The sequence below is a fragment of the Papio anubis genome, chromosome 10, assembly GCF_008728515.1.
Source record: "Papio anubis isolate 15944 chromosome 10, Panubis1.0, whole genome shotgun sequence".
In the NCBI taxonomy this organism is placed as follows: domain Eukaryota; kingdom Metazoa; phylum Chordata; class Mammalia; order Primates; family Cercopithecidae; genus Papio; species Papio anubis.
In genome coordinates this window covers 43,118,389-43,142,376 of record NC_044985.1, presented here as the reverse complement: position 1 = coordinate 43,142,376, position 23,988 = coordinate 43,118,389, and the positions used below count along the sequence as shown (strand labels likewise).

General features: G+C 35.0%; 1 protein-coding gene across 39 annotated transcripts in view; it reads left to right on the top strand.

The window, feature by feature from the left end:
* The window catches only part of BAZ2B (bromodomain adjacent to zinc finger domain 2B), a 407,614-nt gene that overhangs the window by 246,143 nt on the left and 137,483 nt on the right, over positions 1-23,988 (top strand). For 31 of the 39 annotated variants that reach the window (XR_004176705.1, XM_031651777.1, XM_031651775.1 and 28 more), the window contains 3 exons: positions 16,343-16,531; positions 21,750-21,917; positions 23,155-23,348. Coding sequence is in view for 38 of the 39 variants with exons in the window: in XM_031651777.1 (XP_031507637.1) it covers positions 16,343-16,531; positions 21,750-21,917; positions 23,155-23,348 (551 nt within the window). In the remaining variant the exon portion in view is untranslated. The remainder of the gene's footprint in view (positions 1-16,342; positions 16,532-21,749; positions 21,918-23,154; positions 23,349-23,988) is intronic. The other 8 variants (XM_031651788.1, XM_031651789.1, XM_031651804.1 and 5 more) reach the window with 4 other exon arrangements.

The window sequence follows — 23,988 nt, the reverse complement described above, 5'->3', positions numbered from 1 at the left end:
CTTCCTCTTTTTTTTTGAGACAGAGTCTCGAACTATTGCCTGGGCTGAGTGCAATGGCGCAATCTCAGCTCACTGCAACCTCTGCCTCCCGGGTTCAAGTGATTCTCCTGCCTCAGCTTCCCGAATAGATGCAATTACAGGCACCCACCGCCACCACGCCCAGCTAATTTTTTTAATTTTTAGTAGAGATGAGGGTTTCACTATGTTGGCCATGCTGGTCTTGAACTCCTGACCTTGTGAACCACCCGCCTTGGCCTCCCACAGTGTTGGGATTACAGGCGTGAGCCACAGCACCAGGCCTTTTCTTGTTTTCTAGAGGGAAGCTTAAATTGTTTCTTTAGCACCTTTGTCCTTTTCTTATATATGTATTTAATGCAATGAATTTCCCTTGTAATTGCTGCTGTAGCTGCAGCACATAAGTTTTATGTGTCATTTTCTTACCATTCCAGTAAAAATATTTTCTAGTTTCCTGTGTTAATTCTTCTTTGGCTGATGGGGAGTTTAGAAGTCATTAACATTTAGTCTTTAAAATCGATATCCATTTTAGTTTTACTGTGGTTAGAAAATGTACTGATAATATTTGTGCTATGATTCTTTTGACTTCCTACTTCTGCTTTTTCGTAGTAGACTTCTCTGGGTCTCCTCTGTACCTGTGAAAATTCTTGATTGGCAAAGTATTTAGGCAAAGATAGGTCTCCTTTCCTCTGTGTTTCTTTATTGGGTTTTGTTTTTGCTGTTGGTGGTGGTGGATTTTTTTTTTTTCTCCTAAGATTACCCCCTAATCTCCAGTTGCTCTGCCAGTTTGGGGCTCAGTGCTGTGACACTTCATACTTCCTACTGCCTGAGATAATCATGATGAGGGAGTGCACTTAATAAATAAATACATCAAACCCAACAGATCTGCTGTATATAGCTCTGCTTTTCAAGAGTAGATTTATCTTCATTCTCTGCCAGCTAGTTTGTGCTGACCCTGGAGTGCTTTTTTATTCATCCACCGTATACTTGCAGCTAGGCATTTGGATATTAATTAAATTGAATTTGGGTCTCATACTTTCTGTGGTTTGCTCACTACCAAGATTTCCCCTTTACATCTCAAGATGCTGCCTTAGTTCTGAATTCTGACCTCTTGCACCTTTAGTTGATAAGCCTGCTGTTTTTTATATTTGACCATCATTTGTACTTACAACTATGTGGTTTAGGCAGCATTATCAGACCAGAAAGCTACAAAGTCGTACTTTTTACTTCTTGTTAACCATTTTTCCAGACTAAACTCTCCTCTGCCTTCCTTCTGCTTTTGGATGCTTTCCAGTATCTTCCGGGTTTTTTTTTTTTTTTTTTAGCCCAGTTTTAGTAATTATCCTCTGTGGAGGATTCATATGACCACCTCACTCCTCCACCATTACCAGCAGTTGTCTCCAATGCCAAAATAAATCACTTACTTTAAAAACATTTTTTACGTAAGACACTACAGATGTGTGGCATGTGATCCAACCTAGCCAATCCAAATATCATCTTTCCTAGACAAGAATGATTGATTAAGGAATGGACACAACATAAGTCAATTAATCAAAGCAAAGAGATTCCATTCTGGGATTTTTCTTGGTGCTGGGGGAGGAAAAATACCTCCCCTTGCACTGGCACCTGCAGCTTCCTGCTCCAGAAACCTGGGAAGAAAGGCCCATCTGAGGAGGTAGAACCAGAAGAGGAGAAATTAGGTCTTGGTAAAATGTTCAGTCTAGCTTCTTCATCTATAAAATGAGCCTTTCCCAAAAGTTTTTGAGTTATGTGAGTCATTAGATTAACTTTTTCACCTAGCCATATCAAGCTGGATGTTTTGTACTTACAATTTAATTTTTACATAAGGCTCTACACTCTCCATGACCTAATCTTGCCTGCCTTCTCAAATTTATTTGGTACTGTTCTCATTCTGAACCCTTATCTTTCAGCCTCCCTGACCTTTTACTTCTTCAGATACAAAACATTATTTCCCAACTCAGAATTTCAAATATGCTCTCCCTCTGTCTGGAAGGTCTTCATAAAGCTGATTCTTCCTCATGCTTTGTCTCAGGTTAGATGTCCTGAGATATTATAATAATTAATTTGATGTGTCCACTTGACTAGCTCATGGGTGCTCAGGTTAAACATTATTTCTGGGTGTGTCTGTAAGGGTGTTTAGCAGTTGAATCAGTAGAGTGAGTAGAGCACATTGTCCTCCCCAGGGCAGTGTGGGCATCATCTAATCCATTGAGGACCTGCAGAGAAGAAAAAAAAAGGAGGAAGAGAGAAGTAGTTCTATTTGCCTAACTGGTTGATCTAGGACATCAGTCTTCTCCCATGGCTGGGACTTACACCATCAGCCCTTTGGTTCTCAGAATTATACCACCAGCTTTCCTGGGTCAGCCTCCATAATCTCAATTCCTTATAATCATATGTAATAAATCATATGTAAAAAACAGAACCTGTTGGTTCTGTTTTCTGAAGAATCTTGACTAATACAGACCTTAATTAGACCTCTAATTATAGTGTCTAGGTAATTGCTGCACCTATAATTTCTTCCATAGCACTCTTCACAATTTATAATTAGACATTTGGTGGTGTTTTACTTATTTGTCAATTCTTCTACATTTAAAGAGCAAGGACTTTATCCATTTTACCAATATGTATCCAGTCAGTGCCTGGCACAAAATATATAATAATAAGAAACAATTATTGAAGAAAGGAAGGGAAGGAGAGATGAATTTGCAGGACTAAGACTTAAAACTTAAATGATAATTAACTCTGATTAATAAGTTTTCTGAGCTGTGCTGTGCATTGCTCTGGTAATATCAAGTAACTATGCAGATTTTAGTTAAGGGTGGGCATCATAAGCTACAGGATAAGGAATTTAAAAGATCAGTTTAGATTACTGAAGAGGCAATGTATGAAAAGCAAACCTGAGGCCGGGCGCAGTGGCTCAGGCTGTAATCCCAGCACTTTGGGAGGCTGACGTGGGCAGATCATGAGGTCAGGAGATCGAGACCGTCCTGGCTAACATCATGAAACTCCATCTCTACTAAAAATACAAAAAATTAGCCGGGCGTGGTGGCAGGTGCCTGTAGTCCCAGCTACTCAGGAGGCTGAGGCAGGAGAATGGCATGAACCCAGGAAGTGGAGCTTGCAGTGAGCCGAGATTGCACCACTGCACTCCAGCCTGGGTGACAAAGCAAGACTCCATCTCAAAAAAAAAACAAAAACCTGGAAGTCAAAAGTTATGGTTTAACTAGAACTTAACAGACAGCCAAGACTTAAGTTTATACTTAGTAGGGAATCATCAGGGAATGAGACAGGCCTGTCCTTGGTGGTTTGTGGATAAAGCCAAAGTTTCTTTGAGTATTTATGTTATACTCTGAACTATTACAACATGATTTTCTTTTTTAGTTGATGTGTTAATGTTGTAGGCATCTATAAATCCTAAATAAAGGCTCTTGGATTTTCTTTCTTTTCTTTTCTTTTCTTTTCTTTTTTTTTTTTGAGACAGGGTCTCACTCTGTTGTCCAGGCTGGAGTGCAGTGGTGTGATCTCAGCTCACTGCAACCTCCGCCTCCTGGGTTCAAGTGATTCTCTCACCTCAGCCTCCCAAGTAGCTGGGTGCGTGCCACGATGCCTGAATAATTTTTGCATTTTTGGTAGAGACAGGGTTTCACCATGTTGGCCAGGTTGGTCTTGAACTCCTGACCTCAAATGATCCGCCCACCTCGGCCTCCCAAAATACTGGGATTACAGGCGTAAGCCATCGCGCCTGTTCAGGCTGTTGAATTTTCAACTGTCTAGCCTTTTTTTGCAGTGGGGTTTATTTAATGAAAGATTTGATCACAAGTATTTTTGGACTATTACTTTACTTCACTTTTTAGTAGAACTTTGTAGTTTTAATTTGGGATTTTAGTAGTAGGTTACTTGAGAAAGGTAATGTGTTCAAGTCAATTAAGTTCTCTTAAAAAAAATAAAGAAAATGTTATAGGTTAAATTGTATCCTCCCCCTCAAAAGACATAGGTTAGAGTCTTAATCCCTTAGTACTTCAGAATGTGACCTTACTTGGTTATAGATACCTTACAGAGCTAATCAAGTTAAAATGAAATCATTAGGTTGGGCCCTAATCCAATACATATCCAGTATTTCTATCAAAGGAGAAATGTAGACACAGAGACATGCACAGCAAGAAGCACATGTGAAGGCACAGGAAGAATACCCAAGGTTATAAGAAACTAGGAGAGAATCATGGAACCCATCTTTCCTAGTGCCTTCAGAAGGAACATGGCCTTATTGACACCTTGATTTCAGACTTCTAACCTCCAGCACCATGAGACAATACATTTCTGTTGTTCTAAGTCACACAGTTGTGGTACTTTGTTATGGCAGCTCTAGCAAATTAATACACCCAGTCTGTACTTTCAAAGCTAATTGTAATAATTTATGTTCATTATGGGAAAACTAAGACTTTCTTATTTATTGAAACATAAGATGAACAAGATTTAGAATAAGGTAAGTAAAGTAAAACAAGAATTATATTATTTTTAGTTTTTTCTGTTTCCTTACTAGAAGTACAGCTATATTTGAATATAGAAACGTATATAAAATATTCCATATTTTTAGCGTTTTAATCTATGAACTCTAATTTTTTTCATTAGATCCAACAAAAATTATCACAAAAGAGGAACTGTCCTTATCTTTTAAGAATAGTCATTTGCCTGAGTATTGATGCATCATTTCTTGAACAAGGCTTGTTCAGCATGTTTGATGTTATTAAATGGCAGCTTTTGTTCCCAAAGTTAACACGGCTCCCAGTGACTTGTTTTCTAATAAAAATGCTGTTTTAGAAGAAAATGGTAATTTTACAGTGGCAAATCCTAGCAGATACCAGCTTAACCAAGTGATCAAAGTTAATGTCACCAGCACTACATAGTAACATTATGGGCCCTAGATATATTGCTCTGAGAAGGGCACATTGACCATCTTTTCTAATAATGCATCACCTCTTCTAATCATGAGAACACATCAGACAAACTCAATCAGAGGGACATCTTACAAAATACCTCTGACCAGTACACTTCAGTGTATTATAGTCATACCAAACAAGACTGAGGAAATATCACAGACTACAAAATTAGGGAAACACAACACCTAAATGTAATATGAGATGCTGGATTGGATCTTGGGATAGAGAAGTAACATTGGTGGGAAAACTGATTAAATCTGAATAAATTCTTTATTCTAATTAGTTAATCAAAGTTAATTTCTTAGTTTGGAAAGTTGTTCTTTAGTCATGTAAGATGTTAACATGAGGAGAAGTAAGGTTGGACAGAGAGTATACAGGAACTCTGTGTACTATTTTTGCAACTCTTGTGAGTCAAAATAATCTCAAAATAACTGCTTAAAAATAAAAATAGGCTGGGCACAGTGGCTCACACCTGTAATCCCAGTACTTTGGGAGGCCAAGGCGGGCAGATCACGAGGTCAGGAGTTCGAGATCGGACTGGTCAACGTGGTGAAACCCTGTCTCTACTAAAAATACAAAAATTAGCTAGGCGTGGTGGTGGGCGCCTGTAATCCCAGCTCCTCGGGAGGCTGAGGCAGGAGAATTGTTTGAAAACGGGAGGTGGAGGTTGCAGTGAGCCGAGATCGCACCATTGCACTCCAGCCTGGGTGACAGGGCGAGACTGTGTCTCAAAAATAAAAATAAAACCCAATCTGAATAGACATTTCTCAAAAGACATACAAATGGCCAGCAGATATATGAAAAAACGCTCAACATCACTAATCGTTAGGGAGATGCAAATTAAAATCACAATAAGTTATCATCTCACACCTGTCAGATTGGCTTTTATCAAATAGACAAAAGACAAGTATTGGCAAGGATGTGGAGAAAAGGGAACCCTTGTACACTGTTAATGGGGATGTAAATTAGTACAGCCTTTATAGAAAATAGTATGGAGGTTCCTCAAAAAACTAAAAATAGAATTACTGTATGATCCAGCCATCCTGTTTGTGGGATTTACCCAAAGGACTTGAAAACAGTTTGTCAAAGAGATGTCTGCACTTCCACGTTCATTGCAGAACCATTAACAATAGACACGTTAAGGAATCAACCCAAGTGTTCATCAACAGATGAATGTATTTTTTTTTAATCTGGTATGTACACAATGGAATACTATTTGGCCTTGAAAAAGAAAGAAATTTTCTTATTTGCAACATCGTGGATGGAATCAGAGAACATTATGCTAAGTGAAATAAGATAAATCAGGCACAGAAACACAAAATACTGCATGTCTCACATGTGAAATCTAAAACCATTGAACTCAGAAACAGAGAGTAGAATGGTGGTTACAAAGGCTGAGGGATGGCCAGGCGCAGTGGCTCACACCTGTGATCCTAGCACTTTGGGAGGCCGAGGCTGGCAGATCACAAGGTCAGGAGATCCAGACCATCCTGGCCAACATGGTGAAATCCTGTCTCTACTAAAAATACAAAAATTAGCTGGGCATGGTGGTGTGTGCCTTTAGTCCCGGCTACTCGGGAGGCTGAGGCAGGAGAATCGCTTGAACCTGGGAGGCAGAGGTTGCAGTGAGCTGAGATCACGCCACAGCACTGTGGCCTGGCAACAGAGCGAGACTCCGTCTCAATAAAAAAAGAAAAAAGAAAGAAAAACAAAGACTGAGGGATGGGAGGAATGGGAAGATGATGATCAAAGGGTACAAAATCTCAGACAGGAGAAATTTTATTTTCTCTTTTTTGAGTTCTATTGCATAGTGTGGTGAATATTCAAAATAGCTAAGAGAGTAAATTTCAAGTGTTCACACCACAAAAAGTTAAGTATTTGAGGTGATGGCTGTGTTAATTACCTTGATTAAATTATTCTACATTGTATTCAGAGGTTATAATATCACTTTGTACCCTATAAATTTATGTCATTATAAATTTTCAATTTATAATTAAGAAAAAACACTTGGGGCCAGATTAGCATCAGAAGTGATTTTTTAAATATTTACAAGATACAATACATTTCATATAGTGTATGGCATTTCATATAGTGTAAGATAAATAAAAGGTATTTATATCTTAGAAAAAAAAAGACCTTGCTTCCATTCCATGCATCTTTTTAAGTGTTAAAATATAAATGTTGAGAACAGCGCAAGATGGCCAACTTCGTTGTGTTGTGTGTTGGATGAGGAGAAGGTACGCATAGCTGCTGAATTCATCACTCATGCACCCCCAGGGGAACTTAATGAAGTATTCAGTGATGTTCGGCTACTACGTAATAATGACAACCTCCTCAGGGAAAGGGCAGAACATGCATTTGCTCATTACAATGTGAATCAGTTCACACCTGTGAAGACAGAAGGATATGAAGATCAGGTCTTAATTACAGAGCATGGTGACCTGGGCAATAGCAGAGTTTTAGATCCAAGAAACAAATTTTCCTTTAAATTTGATCACTTACAGAAAGAAGCAAGTGACCCCCAGCCAGAACAAGTAGATGGAGGTCTGAAGTCTTGGAGATAATCCTGTGACAGTGCTTTAAGAGCCTGTGTGAAAGACCATTATTCCAACTGCTTCTGTACTGTTTATGCTAAAACTATCGATGGGCAACAGACTATTATTGCGTGTATTGAAAGCCACCAGAGTCAGCCTAAAAACTTATGGAATGGTCGTTGGAGATCAGAGTGGAAGTTGACCATCACACCACCTACAGGCCAGGTGGTTGGAGTGCTTAAGATTCAGGTTCACTATTATGAAGATGGCAATGTTCAGTTGGTTACTCATAAAGATATACATGATTCACTAACTGTTTCGAATGACACACAAACTGCCAAGGAGTTTATTAAAATCATAGAGAATGCAGAAAATGAGCGTCAGACAGCAATTAGTGAAAACTATCAAACAATGTCAGATACCACATTCAAGGTCTTGCGCCGGCAGCTTCCAGGTACCCGCACCAAAATCGACTAGAACAAGATACTCAGCTACAACATTGCCAAAGAAATGCAGAATGCCTAAAGGCTGAATGTAGGATTCTTCACTATGTGGAAAGACAAGGATTCAACGTGTGGTCATATGATAAATAAGTGATTTATAAACAAGAGTGCTATTTTGCTAGAGCTTTTAAAGTTAACCAGTTTTCTAGCCTCATGGAATACTGTTGAACCTATAAGCATTGTCTTGATTCTTTTGTGTTCTCTGCCTTGCAATTTTCTGTTATTGCTATATCCAAGTGTAAGTCTTTTTTTTTTTTTTTTTTTTGTTAATTCTGGCACATTTTATGTTGGAGAGAGAGATCTATCCTAGAGACATTTTACTGTTGAAAAAAGTTTCCTAGCCATGAAGCCCTGCTGCTGATTTAGACAGGGTATTATGGTCATTACTTTCTACCCCATCCTTCCAAGCACTTCTGGTACTTCAGTGGTTTTCACTGATCCACCAGCACCTAAAGAGGCTATACTACAATCTATAGCTAAATGGAAGACACGTTCATCCTTCTCCCTCTGACTGCTTTGATCATCATTTATTGCATCTCAGAACTGTAATTTTAGAAAGTTTGGATTGGGACTTTTCAGGTTCTTTTTGGAGGGCAAAGGAAGTGTCAGCTTCTCTGGGGAACTTGTTTTTAAATCCAAAGACTTGAACCACGTTCCCTGCACATGAACATGTTTGCTTTTATCCCTTCTCTCATTGTCTCCTTCCCATCTTAGTGCCATTGTAGTTATAGACATCTGCATTTTTAGAAGAGTTTTACCCATTTATTTTTTTAAACAGTCAAGAACTACTGAAATACTGTGGATATAGAGTATAAAACTTGAAAAATGCAGATGTTGAGGGAATAATAGGTATCTTGTGCTTTAGTACTTTATGGCAGGATTGCACTATAAGCAAATGAATTAAACAGCTATGTAATCATAAACAAAAACTAAAAATGAACCAAAATGAAAAGAATAAATTCCAGGCAGTATCTTTCTATTGTAACCTGTTATTTAAGTAAATGCTAGTGATTTCTTCTAAATAGGATGTAAAACTTACTTCAAATTACTCTTCCTCAGTCCTGCCTTTCAAGAACTCAAGTGTAACTGTGATAAAATAACCTGTTCCAGGTATATTGGCAGGTATGTGTGTAATCTCAGAATACACAGATGACATAGATATAATATAACAACTGATAATGGTGGATTCATTTACATTGTTTATCGTTCTATGACCCGGCCTTAAGGGAAGGTCAGTTTTTAAAAGAAACAAGTAGTGTCTTCCTGTCTATCTCCAGATACAGGTTTAAAAAAAAAAAAGTGTTTGTGCTTTAGTTTTGTTTTTGCTCAGTAATATAGTCAAGCAACAGTTTGTTTCCAAGTGACCCATTGAGCTGCGTATGCATTTTTGTTTATTTCAAATAAAATATATTTGTATTATTTGTCATTCATACTATCCATCCATACCACACTATCTTCTGTATCAGGTAGTCTAATAGAAATATACCTGTTTTGTTCTAAAAAAAAAAAAAAAAAAGGTTAACTAGCTCAAAACATTTTGAGAATTCAAGAGTGAAATGAGAATTACTTGGAGAGAAATGTTTTGTCACCAGTAACTGTAGACTTCTTTCTGTTCTTTAATCAAAATTCAGGTTTACAAAATTTGGACATTTTGAGTTCAGAAGTGTTTAAATATTAATATACTGAAGAATTTTAATGTGTGAGCCAGTAATTTGAATATTGCTTTGATTTACAGTAATTTTGATGATGTTCATTTTGGTATTACACTCACTTATTACTGATATTAACTAAAGTCCTCATAACAACTTTATTTGAATATACTACCATTTTTAATGAATAGCCATACTTTGCAAGATGTATATTAGAGCCTGATTTTGTAATGTTGTAAATTTATACTTACCATTTTAAGGAACTAGAGACAAAATTTGAAGACAAAATTTTGTGTAGCATTGAAAGATTAAAAGACATTTTTAGCACACAAAAAAACATAAAGTTATGTCATAGTAAGCAATTTTCTTGACTTTTAAAAAGATTGAGTGCTTTAACATACTTAGTTCTTACAATTATTTTGTTTTATTTACTTTCTGGACTTTTCCTTAGTGATGGGAGATTTTGTTCACTGGTAGTTTAGATTCAAAGCATTAGTTCAGTACAATTTCAGGTAGAAAACCTTAATGAATTATTCATTAATACCAATAAAGACATTTGTAGTTACCATGCCTTGTTACTGCCACACACCAGCATTTGTGTACTGATTTCAATCACTTTTATATGTAGTGATTTGATTTGGCCAGTAGAATTTGAAAAGCTTTGCTGAAGAGTATTCGGCTCATTATAATCTGAGAACATAGGCATTGCAGATGTATATTAATTTTTATTATGTAAAATGTATACAGTTACCTCTCAAAATAGAAACTAAAATAATATTTATATTCATAATATTGAAACTATGTTTCAATGTTAATATCTGCAAAAAAATTGTGATCTTCTAAAAATATTGTTTTATTATATAATTCATCAGCTTGCAAATGTTTTCTCTGAGCAGAACTCAAATGTTTTCTCTGAGCAGAACTCAGAAGTTTTCATCAAGACAGGTTTTATTTGTGAGCAATAAATCTGTTGATATTAAGTACATTAATATGAGAAACATTTGCTTTTCTAAAAGTGGAACATTGTAATATCCAGATAATTTTGTTTTGTACTCATAAGGTTAATAGAGCCTATTTGACTTGAGTTGTATTTTGTTTTGTGGAATAAAGTATCTTTCTCCTTTTTTATTAATACTGAATATGCTTTGTTTTAAATGTAATTATAGGATTGACTGAGCCATCATCAGTCTATGATCAAAATTTTCCTTGTGAACAGTAGTTTGAAATGTTAAGATGGTTGTAGACTAAGGTTATTTTTCTGGCAATGGACCAAGGGTGTAAACAAAACAGCAATCCCTGCTGTATAAAAAGATTAAAGCCACAAAAGAGACATCATTCTGAATACCCAGTGAGCTTTTACTAACCTTGTGAGTGACTTTTGCAATTGGAGCAAAGTGGCATGTTATATTTTAATCATTTAAAGAATAATTCCTGCTTATTCTAGCCTTTTAAAAGAAAAGTGAAACAAAGAATTGAAAACTATTGTTGTGGAGATGCCTAAACAGGTACTATGAAGTGTTGTCTCTGCCAACTGATAGCAGTTTGCTTTGTGCAATGTTTTGTAAAGAGTAAAAATGGTTAAGACATGGCTGTTTCCTTCATAACTTTTATACCCTAGTAGTGGTATGATAAAGGACAAGTGGCCAATAATCTATCATGAACAAGGAAAGGAGGCCCCAAACATATCTGTCTGGAGACTCAGGAATACTTCTTGAGCAACAGGTTTTTGAAATAGTAAAGAATATAATTATAAAGGGTAGAAATCAAAGAGCATGTTATACAGGCTTTGGAGGTTCTCAAGTGGAAGAAATAATGTGACCAAAAATACAGCAATGAGAAACAGTTTACTAGGTACTTACTGTGTTTCAGATTATTGGAAATCCTGAGCTAAATAAGATTCAGTTTTTGCCTCAAAGATCTAAAATCCTGGCTTATAATTCATTTGCATAGAGGTGATAGTTTAAACATTATAAGCATGTGAAATATTGAAGGGGAAAGCATAAGAGAAGGAAAGAGACAGCTGGACAAAATCTTTAGGAATACTTTACATTTAGTGGGAAAAAAGCAAAAGAAAATCCAATCAAGGAGATAGTATTATTGAAAGATGTACAGTTAAGAAGAGGATCAAGAGGATTCCATGACCTAGATCTTAAGGATGATAATGGGTTTTGAAAAAAAGTGTAATCCCAGCACTTTGGGAGACCGAGATGAGCGGATCACGAGGTCAGGAGTTTGAGACTAGCCTGGCCAACGTGGTGAAACCCTGTCTCTACTGCAAATACAAAAAAAATTAGCTGGACGTAGTGGCACACAGCTGAAATCCCAGCTACTCGGGAGACTGAGGCAGGAGAATCACTTGAACCCGGAGGCAGAGGTTGCAGTGAGCTGAGATTGTGCCACTGCACTCCAGTCTGGGTGACAGAGTGAGACTCCATGTCAAAAAAATAATAATATGAAAGACGCAATCAGGAATGCCAGACATAAGAGGTTGAGAATGAAAGATTAGAGGGATCTAGTGATTAGGAAAACTTCCATTTTACAGACCAAGTGGCAGGGAGGCTTGGGGCTTGGCACAAATGATGAAACATTCTGAGAAGTGAGGAGGAAGTAGACATAGCAGGTATAAGACTTTTCCTTTAAGGTTAACACAGGAGAGATATTGATGGTATTGAGAGGGAAAGAGACAGATAAGGTCAAGGAGTGGCCCTGGGAGAGGCTAAAGGTCATGTTGAGAAATAAGGGAATGGAAATGTGAAAATTGTGGTTCAAGGGTGAAACTTTAAGAGTTTAAGATCCTGGAGGTGGTAGGATTTTGTGTGATGAAATCCAACATGTGACCTAAATGGAATCAAGGAGGAATAAAGGGCCAGTGGTAATGTTAACAAATTAGGACGAGGGGTTAAGGAAATAAGGCAAAGGAATCTAGGAACCATAACTGCAAGTTTGCATAAAGACTCAAGACAACTTTTTGTTATGATTGAAAGCCTTTGGAATGAGTCCCATGGATAGGCCTCTTCTACTTTAAATGAGTAGTGAATTAATTCATTTAAAAAAATTTATTTTATGTCTGTTATATACTAGACATTGTTTTAGGTGTTTGGGTTGTATTACTGAGTCCTGTATGTGACCGTACCAATTTGTAATATTGAAATATTAACAAACTTGTTTTATACATTATGGTATAAAAATGGTCTTGCACTGTTTAAATTATGCTGAAAACATGAGTTCCTTGAGGTCAGAGATTGTCTTACTCATCCTTGTAGGCCAGTTACTTAAGCAGAGCACCTGATGTTTAATAGGTATGTTCACGAAGTGTTTGAATTTCAGAAACTGTTAAATAACAGAATAATTCTGTAAGATTTTTACACAGAATTACTATCTGTGTTTTGTAAAAGGTGGAAGAAAAGCTATTAAAATTATATATATATAGCATTACAGAACTTTTTAATGAGAAAGATTACTTTTTTAAAAATATCACTGAGTTCTCAATTCTTGCTATAAAGGCAAAATATAGTAAAATTGTGAAATGTATTCTTAAATTATTTCCCTTCTGTAGTATAACTTCTCCCACATGAAACAGAGGAAGTCTTTTACTTGGGTATTTTTTTAATGCATGGTATTACTACAATCATGTTAAGTGATCTTAGTATATTTCACTAAATACAAAGGTGAGTCTTTTTCTCACCAGCAAAGAATGGACCTGTAGGATTCAGTCGTCACTAAGGGTGCTTTCCATGCTTTGAACTATTTTAACCAAGAATTAGGAACTATTTTAACCAAGAATTAGGAAGTAGAGTTGAAGTAGCCTTGATCTGAATGCCCACCTCTGCATTCTTGCCAGGCATGGATGTCATTCTTGTGTACAGATTTATATTTTTTTTTTCATTGGAATCTGTGATGTATACAGCTCATTTTGCTGAAACTTTCTACTCAGTTGCTTCCAGATGCCATTCCTTTTAGAGTTAAAAAAGAACTTTTTGTTGGCAAATTATGTATCATTGGTTCTTAATTGTTGCTGCAAGAGTGGTAACTTCATTTACTTATTGCTTATGTTTTCTGCTTGTGAGACTACAAAGTTTAGCTTGTTTGCTTCTTCCCAATAATGAAATTAATGCTGTAACTATGCGTCTAAGAATGCTGCTTACTACCAATTATGTATTACTTATTATTTATTACTACCAATTATTTATTACTACCAATTATTACCAATTATTTATTACAACTAATTGTAATTACAATTAGTTATTACAGAAGTGTTTCTATCAGTTTCTAATCCTTGGCAATTTCAATTATTCTGGATTTTTATAATATTTAATATAGCTTTTGTAGTTTTGAGATTACTTCCCTCAAATTTCTTTGTATTAAATCACGACTAAATACATATAATTGATATAATTTAGGAATTGTTATTTGTAAAACATAAATTACAGATGACTCCAAATTCTCCAAAACTGCAATGTTCAGTTCAACTTGCTTACCACACTAATTGGTGGAGAAAGAAAAGAACTGATCATAGTATGTTTATAAATAAAACATTTAAGTACATTTGAGTCAGGAAGTTGAATTGATTGGTGAGAACCAGAGATTTTGTGTGTAATAACAAATGAAAGTAAAAACTGGCTTTTACAGTTACAAGCTCATTTTTTTGAGAAACTAGCTGGGTTTCTGAGAAGTTACCAGAAAAAAAAACAAAAAACAAAACTTAACACAATATTTCTGGTAGCTTATCACTGGTCTTACAGATAGTGACATTTGGGTAGCCTTTTTTGGCAGTAGCATACTCTGTTTTATTTTGACTCATCTTCAGTTCTAATGCAGTCCACTCTGATACACAGAAGAACCAATTCAACAAAAACAATGATTAGCTGATTTAGAAAAGGCACCCAAGTTTATGCCCTTTCCTTGTCCTCTTACCTCACAGTTTCCTTGTGGGCCTTCCTTGTAAAGATATGAGGATTTTCCCTGTGAAATCTAGTTACTGCTTTGTTGTAGTGGGAGCACTATCCTGATTCAGAACTTTTTTCTTAAATAGCCTGATACAAAACATACTTAATGCAATTTATTTAAATCTTATTTTTAAAAGTCATTCAGATCTTCCTGTTTCAGTAAAGAATATAGCATTATTTTAATAAACAGTATAGGTTTTATATCAGACTTTGGAGGGTACACGCTGACCGTTTTTTAGGACTACCCCTTGGTTTTCAGGAAGCAAGAAAGCCAAGGGAAGAGATTTGGTTGATAACTAAATAATAACAATAAGTATACTATTTTTAATTTACATTTATAAATTTTATACATACTATATTAAAACTAATTAAATTGCAGTGCAGAGTCAGGACTGATATAATATAAACAAGAGATAATAAGGAAGCTTTATTCTAATTTTACACAGAGCACAATACTGTTCACACAGTAAATTCTTAAGATAACCTAGAGTATTCTATTATCACAAGACAGGGTACCTTAATTATTTCCTGGAAGTAAAGGGAGGATTTCCAAGTATTAGAAAATTTTTCTGCCAAATTCCTACAAAGTATGAAAAATAAGTCATGTTTTTTATCATACAACATTCCAACCTGGAGTTGTAACACTTACTATTAGATTTTCTTCAGATTAAAAATAGAATTAAAAGGTCAGACTCATTTGAATTGAACATTGTCTTACTCTGAGAAAGTTAAAAATGATTTTTATATTGATAACCGCTTGTGAATTCATTTAGAAATATCTTTGTAAATTTATTAAGTACTTATGTTGTCTTGTGCATTGTTTTGTTAGACTAGAATATATTCCCTTTTTGGTATCAAGATACTCTTCTCACCTAAGAAGTACAGTCATACACTGCATAATGACATTTTAGTCAATGCCTGACCACATATTTGACAATAGCCCCCTAAGATTATAATGCCATATTTTTACTGTACCTTTCTTAGGTTGAGATATGTCTAGATATACAAATATTTGCCATTGTGTTATAGCTGCCTAAAGTATTCAGTTCAGTAATATCCTGAACAGGTTTGTAGCCTAGGAGCAATAGACTGTATCCTATAGCCTAGGTGTGTAGTAGACTGTACCACCTAGGTTGTGTAACTACACTGTACAATGTTTGCACGATGACAGAATCACCTAACAATGCATTTCTTAGAATGTATCCCCATCATTAAACAACTCATGACTGTATTAGAGAACAGAGCTTCAACTCTGGCTCATTGAAACTGGGATCCCCTTGCTTAGAGTGTATAATAATTTGAGTATTGACCTGGTGACAGATCCTGTACTTATTTCAGTGGCTTTCAACCTTAGATTAATAGGATGTTTTTTATTTCCCTTCTTATGAGTAAAATATATTGATAATATATTAATGTATATATATTAAGAGAACATTGGCCTCACTTCCTCAGGTCAGACAGTTTTAATTAGTGAAAATTATTTACTTAAAACATCGGTTCTCAAATCTCAAATTCAAAGTAAGTAAAGTTATACCATTCATTTTAATGATTTTCAGCATGCCTTCATGTTTCTAGAAACATTTCATAGGGTTTGAAGAGTAGAAAATGCAGCAGGAAAAAGGTAAAACAAAAATGTAATAGGTAAATTATTATAAATTTTAACTACAAACACTGAAATCAGATAAATCTCATCTGTTTTTTATAGTACAACTTTAAGTGTGTTTTTTTCCCTCCCAGGACATTTATTCAGAACAGCTGGGGATCAACCGTTTAACCTGTCCACAGTGTCGAGTGCCTTCCCAATGGTCAGCCACCCAGTCTTTGGTCTACATTCAGCCAGCTCAGGGCATTCAGAATTTGGTGGTTTGGGGACACTTGGTACACCCACAGCCTTAGCCGCACATCCCCAACTAGCATCTTTTCCAGGTAAACATCTGTTACAAACAGTGTTCAAGGAAAGGAGGAAAGCTTGAGAATGTTCAAGCAGTAATTTGTCTATTGAATAAAAGGAATAGTCTAATGCCTGGTATATTTAAAACTTTGGTATAAGAATTGGCTCAATCCTATTTATCATGTGCAAAAAATTAAACACCCTACGTGTGTTAAGTGGCAGAGCAGTTAATTAGATATCCAGGTATTTAACTAGAGAAATAAGTGTCTGTCACAGGACAGAGTAATTCAGGCAAGTTTTTCTCATGTTTTTTGTTGAAGTACAATATATAGAAAAGTATACATATTATAAATGTAGAGTTAAATGAATTTTCCTCAGCCTTATTTGATTTTTTAAAAAATTATTTAGTGTGAAACTGAAGTTGTTTTTATGAGTATTTTTACACCCCTATTTCAAGTTCTCACTTTTCTTCACCATAAGGAAAATGAGCTAGACTCTTACCTTTCTTTATTTTTCTGGTTTTTGTTTGTTTTGTTTTGTTTTTTTCTGAAATGGAATCTTGCTCTGTTGCCCAGGCTAGAGTGCAGTGGTACAATCTCAGCTCACTGCAACCTCTTCCTCCTAGGTTCAAGCAATTCTCCTGTCTCAGCGTCCCGAGTAGCTGGGATTACAGCCACGCACCACCATGTCTGGCTAATTTTTGTATTTTTAGTAGAGACGGGGTTTCGCCATGTTGGCCAGGCTGGTCTTGAACTCCTGATCTCAAGTGATCCGCCCGCCTCAGCCTCTCAGAGTGCTGGAATTACAGGTGTGAGCCACTGTGCCCAGCCTGTTTTTCTGTATTTGATCAAAACAACTAGAGAGTTGTACCACTTACATGGCAAGAGGACCAGTATTATCCAAAATTCTATAGATTATGAGGATTTAGTAGTTCAGTAAGACATCAGTTAATTAAAACTTTAGACAGACATGCTTTAATTTGTTATATTATCTTGAAAGCTTAAATTTGAATGTGTTTTCTATAGATTAATTTGACTTTAATAAATTTTAGTAAGGTCTGCATGTATTAGTGTATGTAAAATAACTTAAAACATTATAGCATAATTCTAGAGACAAATAGGCCTGAATTTAAATCTGGCTTTGTTATTTCATAGCTGTGTGACTTTGAACAAATTATCTGACCTCTTAGCATCAGTTTTCTCATCTGAAAAATGAGGATCATAATAATAGTACCTGACTTACAGGGTTCTTGTGAGGATTAAAGGAGTTAAGTCATATTTAGTGCCGAGTACAGTATCTGGTGCACATAATTAGTCCATAATTGGTAACTATCATTATTTTATTTTGCCTACTTTAATGGTTAATAATTTATCAAATGCTTTCTTAAAAGGAAAGAAGTGTTTTTAAAACAATATGTAGAAAGGATAGATGGTTAAATGTATATTTCAAGTACTATTTCTTGAGTCATATTACTTCTTTAATTCAGTTGACTGGGAAGCAGAGATGCTGAGGAGGAGTATTGTGAGTAGGCAGTTAAAGAAGTCTTAAACCAAGTTTTAACATTTCCTTCAAAAATATTAATAGGAATTTAGTCAGTTTCTAGCATGGTTGCTTAGCAAGATAAGCATTCCATAGATATTTACTGAAATATAAGTATCTGAATTTACTGAATAAATATCAAAATAAATAGCAATATAGATAGTGATATCTTAAATATTTTTATTGCTTTATCATGGCTTATTACACTGTTGCTTTTGAACATTTCTAAACCACAATGTAAATACTATATTATTAAAATCAAATATCTTTTGTACTAGAATGATGGTTAACACATTTAAAAAATTACTCATCTGGATTTCAATAATGTTGATACTTCTGTATAGAAAAAAATTTGATAGCTTCCTCAGCCAAAATAAATTATTCACTTTTTCATTAAATGCACAAAATTCTTTGGGCATCTACTATGCTCTGCACACAAGGCCAAAAACAGAAGAATAAACATAATATATTATATTTTATGTTGCTTACAGTTTTTAGGAGATAGATAAACAGACAATTGCAAGACAGAATCTTTAGTGATAAAAGTATGCCTAGATGAGCATACTTTTTGCCAGATGGGCATAGATTATGCCTAGTTTTCAAAGATTCATTTTGTTTAATTTGCAGTTTCGTACAGTAACTTAAATATAAATTTTCTATAATTGGCTTTATTCAGAAGGGTGACCAAATTGCCAGACTTTTAAATCACCCAGTAAATAAATAAGAACAAAACAGGAAGATATCACTAGGAATTTTTAATGAGGAATAATTTATTTTTACATTTTATGTAGTTTCTAAAATATGCATTTCAAATTAAATCAATAAATGTAAAATTATTTAATGGATATTAGCATAATAAAATTATTTCCATTTTATATTGAAATAGTATTTCATGGTAATTTTTAAAATATTTGTAATTTTTTTGGTAATTAATTTTAATATTAAATTACCATGAATTTTTGCAAAGTATTTTTGGCTGTATCAAGTATGAATGATTTTTAAATTCTGCTAAATCTTCTAGGTTCAAATTGAGATCTATTATGTCCTCTGAAATATTATTAATAGACTCTTTGAGTTAAATATGTCAAATATTGGCTGGCCATGGTGCCTCATGCCTGTAATCCCAGCACTTTGGGAGGCCGAGGCAGGCGGATCACTTGATGCCTCACCAACATAGCTAAACCTCATCTCTACCAAAACTACAAAAATTAGCCAGGTATGGTGGTGCATGCCTGTAATCCCAGCTACCCTGAAGGCTGAGGCAAGAGAATCACTTGAATCCAGGAGATGGAGGTTGCAGTGAGCCCATGTCAGGCCACTGTACTCCAACCTGGGCAACAGAGCATGAATCTGTTTAAAAAAAAAAAAAAAAAAAAGTTAAATGTTGCTACTATGCTGTTCTTTCTTTTGAATATACTTAGAAATTTACCATATGCTGATTTATGTTATCCGTATTTTGTATTTTTCATTTTATCAACAAGCTGATTTGTGACGAAATTTTGTTTATTTTCCTAAATTTGGAAGACAAGCTTGTCACTTAACAAAAATTATATCCTATGAAATAACATCAGACATTTGTAAAGTTTATATTCAGAAGCTCTACCATTCGCATCTTTTTATTTAACTAATCTTATTTTCTTATTTTGTATTTTCTTCTGTGGTGTCAGGTTATTTATAACATACATTTTCCCATTGTTTTCTCTAATCTCTACTGTGTACTTATTTACTTTTTTTTTTCTTTGAGAGAGAGTTTCACTCTGTCACCCAGGCTGTGGAGTGCAGTGGTGCGATCTCAGCTCACTGCAACCTCCACTTCCCAGGCTCAAGTGATTCTTGTGCCTCAGCCTCCCCAGTGGCAAGGATTACAGAAGTGCACCACAACACCCAGCTATGTGCTTATTTACCATTGACATTCTCGAGTACTTTTTAAAATGTTTTTTTCTGAGTTTGATTATGTCTAAAATATTTGAATCTTTCTAGACTTTCATTACCTTACCAGTTTTTTGGTTGTTTACAAAGTCTTTGAATTCCACTTTCATTACAGACTCTGTGTTAAATTATATAAATATCTTTGGGAAACCTCAGTCCCTCCCTGCTTTTTAAAATTTTTTATAGCAACACGGTCTCTCTCTGTTGCCCAAGGCTGGTCTCAAATTCCTGGCCTCAAGTGAACCTCTCACCTCAGCCTCCCAAAGCTCTGGGATTACGAGTGTGAACCACTGTGCCTGGTCCTCAGTACAGTAACTTTTTATCAGCTAGGTAGAACCTAGCTTTCAAACCTGTAAATAACAAGATTCTGACTGTGCTGATACAAGCCTAAAACACATACTTTGTCTTCCTATCTAAATGTACATCTTTCATCTAAACAGTGGATAAATGATCAATGCTTTTGTATAGTTATTCTTGGTTCAGTTCCCACTGTTCAGGCATGGCTGAATATACATTGGTATCATTTTACTAGTAACACCTTCCTGCAGTGCAGAAGAATAGCTTTTGCAGTTTTCTACTTATACTGTTTTTCAGACCTTTGAAACTGGCAACTACCATGAAAATTTCACTTTTCTTTTAAACTACAGATTTTGCCATTAGATAATGAAGGTGCATACCACTTTACTTTCTATTTTTAATGAAGGATATTCCTAGAAAAGTTTTAACGATTATATAATACAATAGCCTGACAATTTTGAGTTTCTTCAGTACTGTATTGTTGTGGGGTTTTTTCCTCTAATGTTCTTATGGTTGTCATAGTCAATGAAAAATACCCCATATCTTTTGGAAGTCTGGTCTGAAAGATAATAACTGATTTGGTAATCTAGCAGACTAGCCAGTTGGAGAAGATTGTTTTTGAGATTTTAGATGGGGCAATACAAGATTACTTCATCCTTCCTTGAAAAATGTGTAAAATTTGGCTTATTTCCTTTTCTAAAACTTTAAAGAGATACTCTTTAAGTATTTACCATTTATTGAATGATTTTCTACCACTGGTCATTTTATATCAATAAAACAGTCATTGTTATCTGTAATTTATGAGTGGAAGTAAAAACAAAATTCAGGCTTTCATCATTAACTTTAAGGGGGGAGGCTTTATAAATCTTTTATATTTTAATGTGAAATTACTTGCTTTTGAAATCTCCTTTGAGAACTTATTTTTTAGAACATAAAAAGGCCTACTGATTTTGCTGTATTTATGGGGTTATCTTTAAGTATAGAAGTTTTCTTCCATAAATGTACTTAAGGTATAGTGGATTACAGTAGTCTTATATTATTATTTAGACTATCTGATTTATCAGAGCCAGATTTATATTGTATGTAATCTGAGGAAAGTCTTAACATAGGTTGTAGATGTAAACTTAAATTCTAAGGGTTTAAAACAGATGAGAATGGGATAAGTCATAGAAGAGTGAAATACTTCTTTCATATTCCTAGTTTTCACTTTCATTTTTTAAACTGTGGACTACCTTTGTCCTTTACAAGCTTGAACTCCACAAAGCTGCCAAGTGAAGATCCTTAGATACTGGCCTAATGAGAAGAGTGTTAAGTGTATAAGTTCTACTGTTTAAAATTAGGAAAACAATCAGAAGTATGAGCAATTCAGCAGTTTTGTTCCAAGATGAAACTTGAATTATTTTTGAAATAAAACATAGAAAGCCATTGTGATATTAACTGGAAAGTTAATTTATATATTTTTGTTTGGTTGGTTTGTTTGGTTTTGAGGTGCAGAATGGTGGCGAACAACCGATGCTCATACACGTACAGGAGCAACCTTCTTTCCACCATTACTGGGAATTCCACCTCTATTTGCTCCCCCAGCCCAGAATCATGATTCTTCTTCATTCCATTCAAGGACTTCAGGAAAAAGTAATCGAAATGGTCCCGAAAAAGGTATCCGCATTAACATAAGTGAAGAGCTATAAATCTTCCATTCTCATATATTTTCATAATGTTCAGGTTTAATACCTTTTTTTCGTTTTTTGTTTTTGTTTGTTTGTTTTAATAGAGACAAGGTCTCACTCTTTTGCCCAGGCTGGAGTGCAGTTATGTGATCATAGCTTACTGTAGCCTCATCCTCCTGGGCTCAAGCAGTCCTCCTGCCCCAGCCTCCCAAGGACTACGGACATGTACCACTATGCCCAGCTACATTTTTAAATTTTATTTTTAATTTTTGTAGCAACAGGGTCTCTGTATGTTTCCAGAGGTCTCAAACTTCTGGCCTCAAGCAATACTCACACCTCAGCCTCCCAAAGCGCTGGGATTATAGGCATAGGCCACTAAACCTGGCCTTAATAACAGTTTTATAATGTTATACTAGACCTTTTCACATTTTCTTGCTTAATTCTTACAATAATTCTTTGAGATTAGAAGTATTTTATTTTTACAGCCAAAGTCAAATAAGTTGTTCAAGAAAATACTGCTTACATATGGATGTGGCCTAGTCAGGATTTTAGCCCAATTCCACTGCTTTTTCCTCTGTATTTCATTACCTCCCTATATGTAACCCAATATAGTGTGTTACTTCTTCTGTAATTAAGTATTAACTTCATTAAAACTAATAACCTAGTACTGTTTTTTAAATGATCACTAATATTTCTGCAATTAATAACTTGTTAGAATATAATTTGAAAATTATAACAACATTTTAGATGGTTTATTATCTTTTCACTTAAGTGTTTTACAAAGTTTGTTCTAAAAGGAGAACATTTGCATTTCATTATCTTTCTAAACATTTTGTTTAATTGAGGTGAAATTCAGTTAACATAATATTAACCATGTTAAAGCGAATAATTTAGTGATATTTAATGCTTTTGCAATGTTGTACAACACCACCTCTATCTTGTTCTGAAACATTTTTATCACTGCAAAAGGAAACTTTATACCCATTAAGCAGTTGCTCCCCATTCCCCTCTCCCTCAGCCCCCGGAAACCATCAGTTTTCACTTTGTCCCTATAGGTTTACCTATTCCGAATATTTCATATAGATGGACTCATACAAGATGACCTTTTCTGTCTTCTTTCACTTACCATGTTTTCAAGTTCATCCAATTGTACATATATCTGCACTTCATTTTTAAATGATGCAATAATATTCCATTGTATAAGCATGTTTATTTTTATTTTCAAGGAGTAAATGGGTCAATAAATGGAAATAATACATCATCTGTAATTGGTATCAACACATCTGTACTATCCACTACTGCTTCAAGTTCCATGGGACAAACTAAAAGTACAAGCTCAGGTGGAGGAAATCGAAAATGTAATCAGGAACAAAGCAAAAACCAGCCTTTGGATGCTAGAGTTGACAAAATCAAGGATAAGGTAAGTTATTCTTGGAAGGACTAATATATAACAGATGTATATATATAAGGTTAGCATTCTGAAGGTCATATCAACAAAATCTATGGTTTAATTTCTTATGAATTACCAACTTTTATTTTTATAGATATGTGTATTTATGGTGTCAGTACCAGTATAAATAATACAAATAGTAACAATAGATAAAATGTATTGAGAATTTACTGCATATCAGCTCTTCTCTAATTGCTTTTCATATAATATATATTAACTCCTCCCTATATCCGAAATGAAGTAGCTACTGTTATTACAAATGGAGAAGCAAAGCACCAAAATAATTAGCCACTAAGTGACTGAGCCAGGATTTGAGAGCAAGTGGGTTAACTCCAGTGCATTAGAAAAGAGTGAATAAGAAAACCTTTTATTATGGAAACTTTCAAATATCCAAAGTAGACAGAATAATCATTTGTACCTATTATTCAGCTTCAACAGTTATCACATCATGGCCAGTTTTATTTCATATATATCCCCAACTTTGCAAGTTATCAATTTATTGCCTCTCAGCTCTAAATCACTCTCTTCCGGTTTGCCACTTGTTACAATCTTAGTCCTTGTTAGTAGACGGTCCTGGAAGAACACTAGAAGAAGATGGTACTTCTTTTTC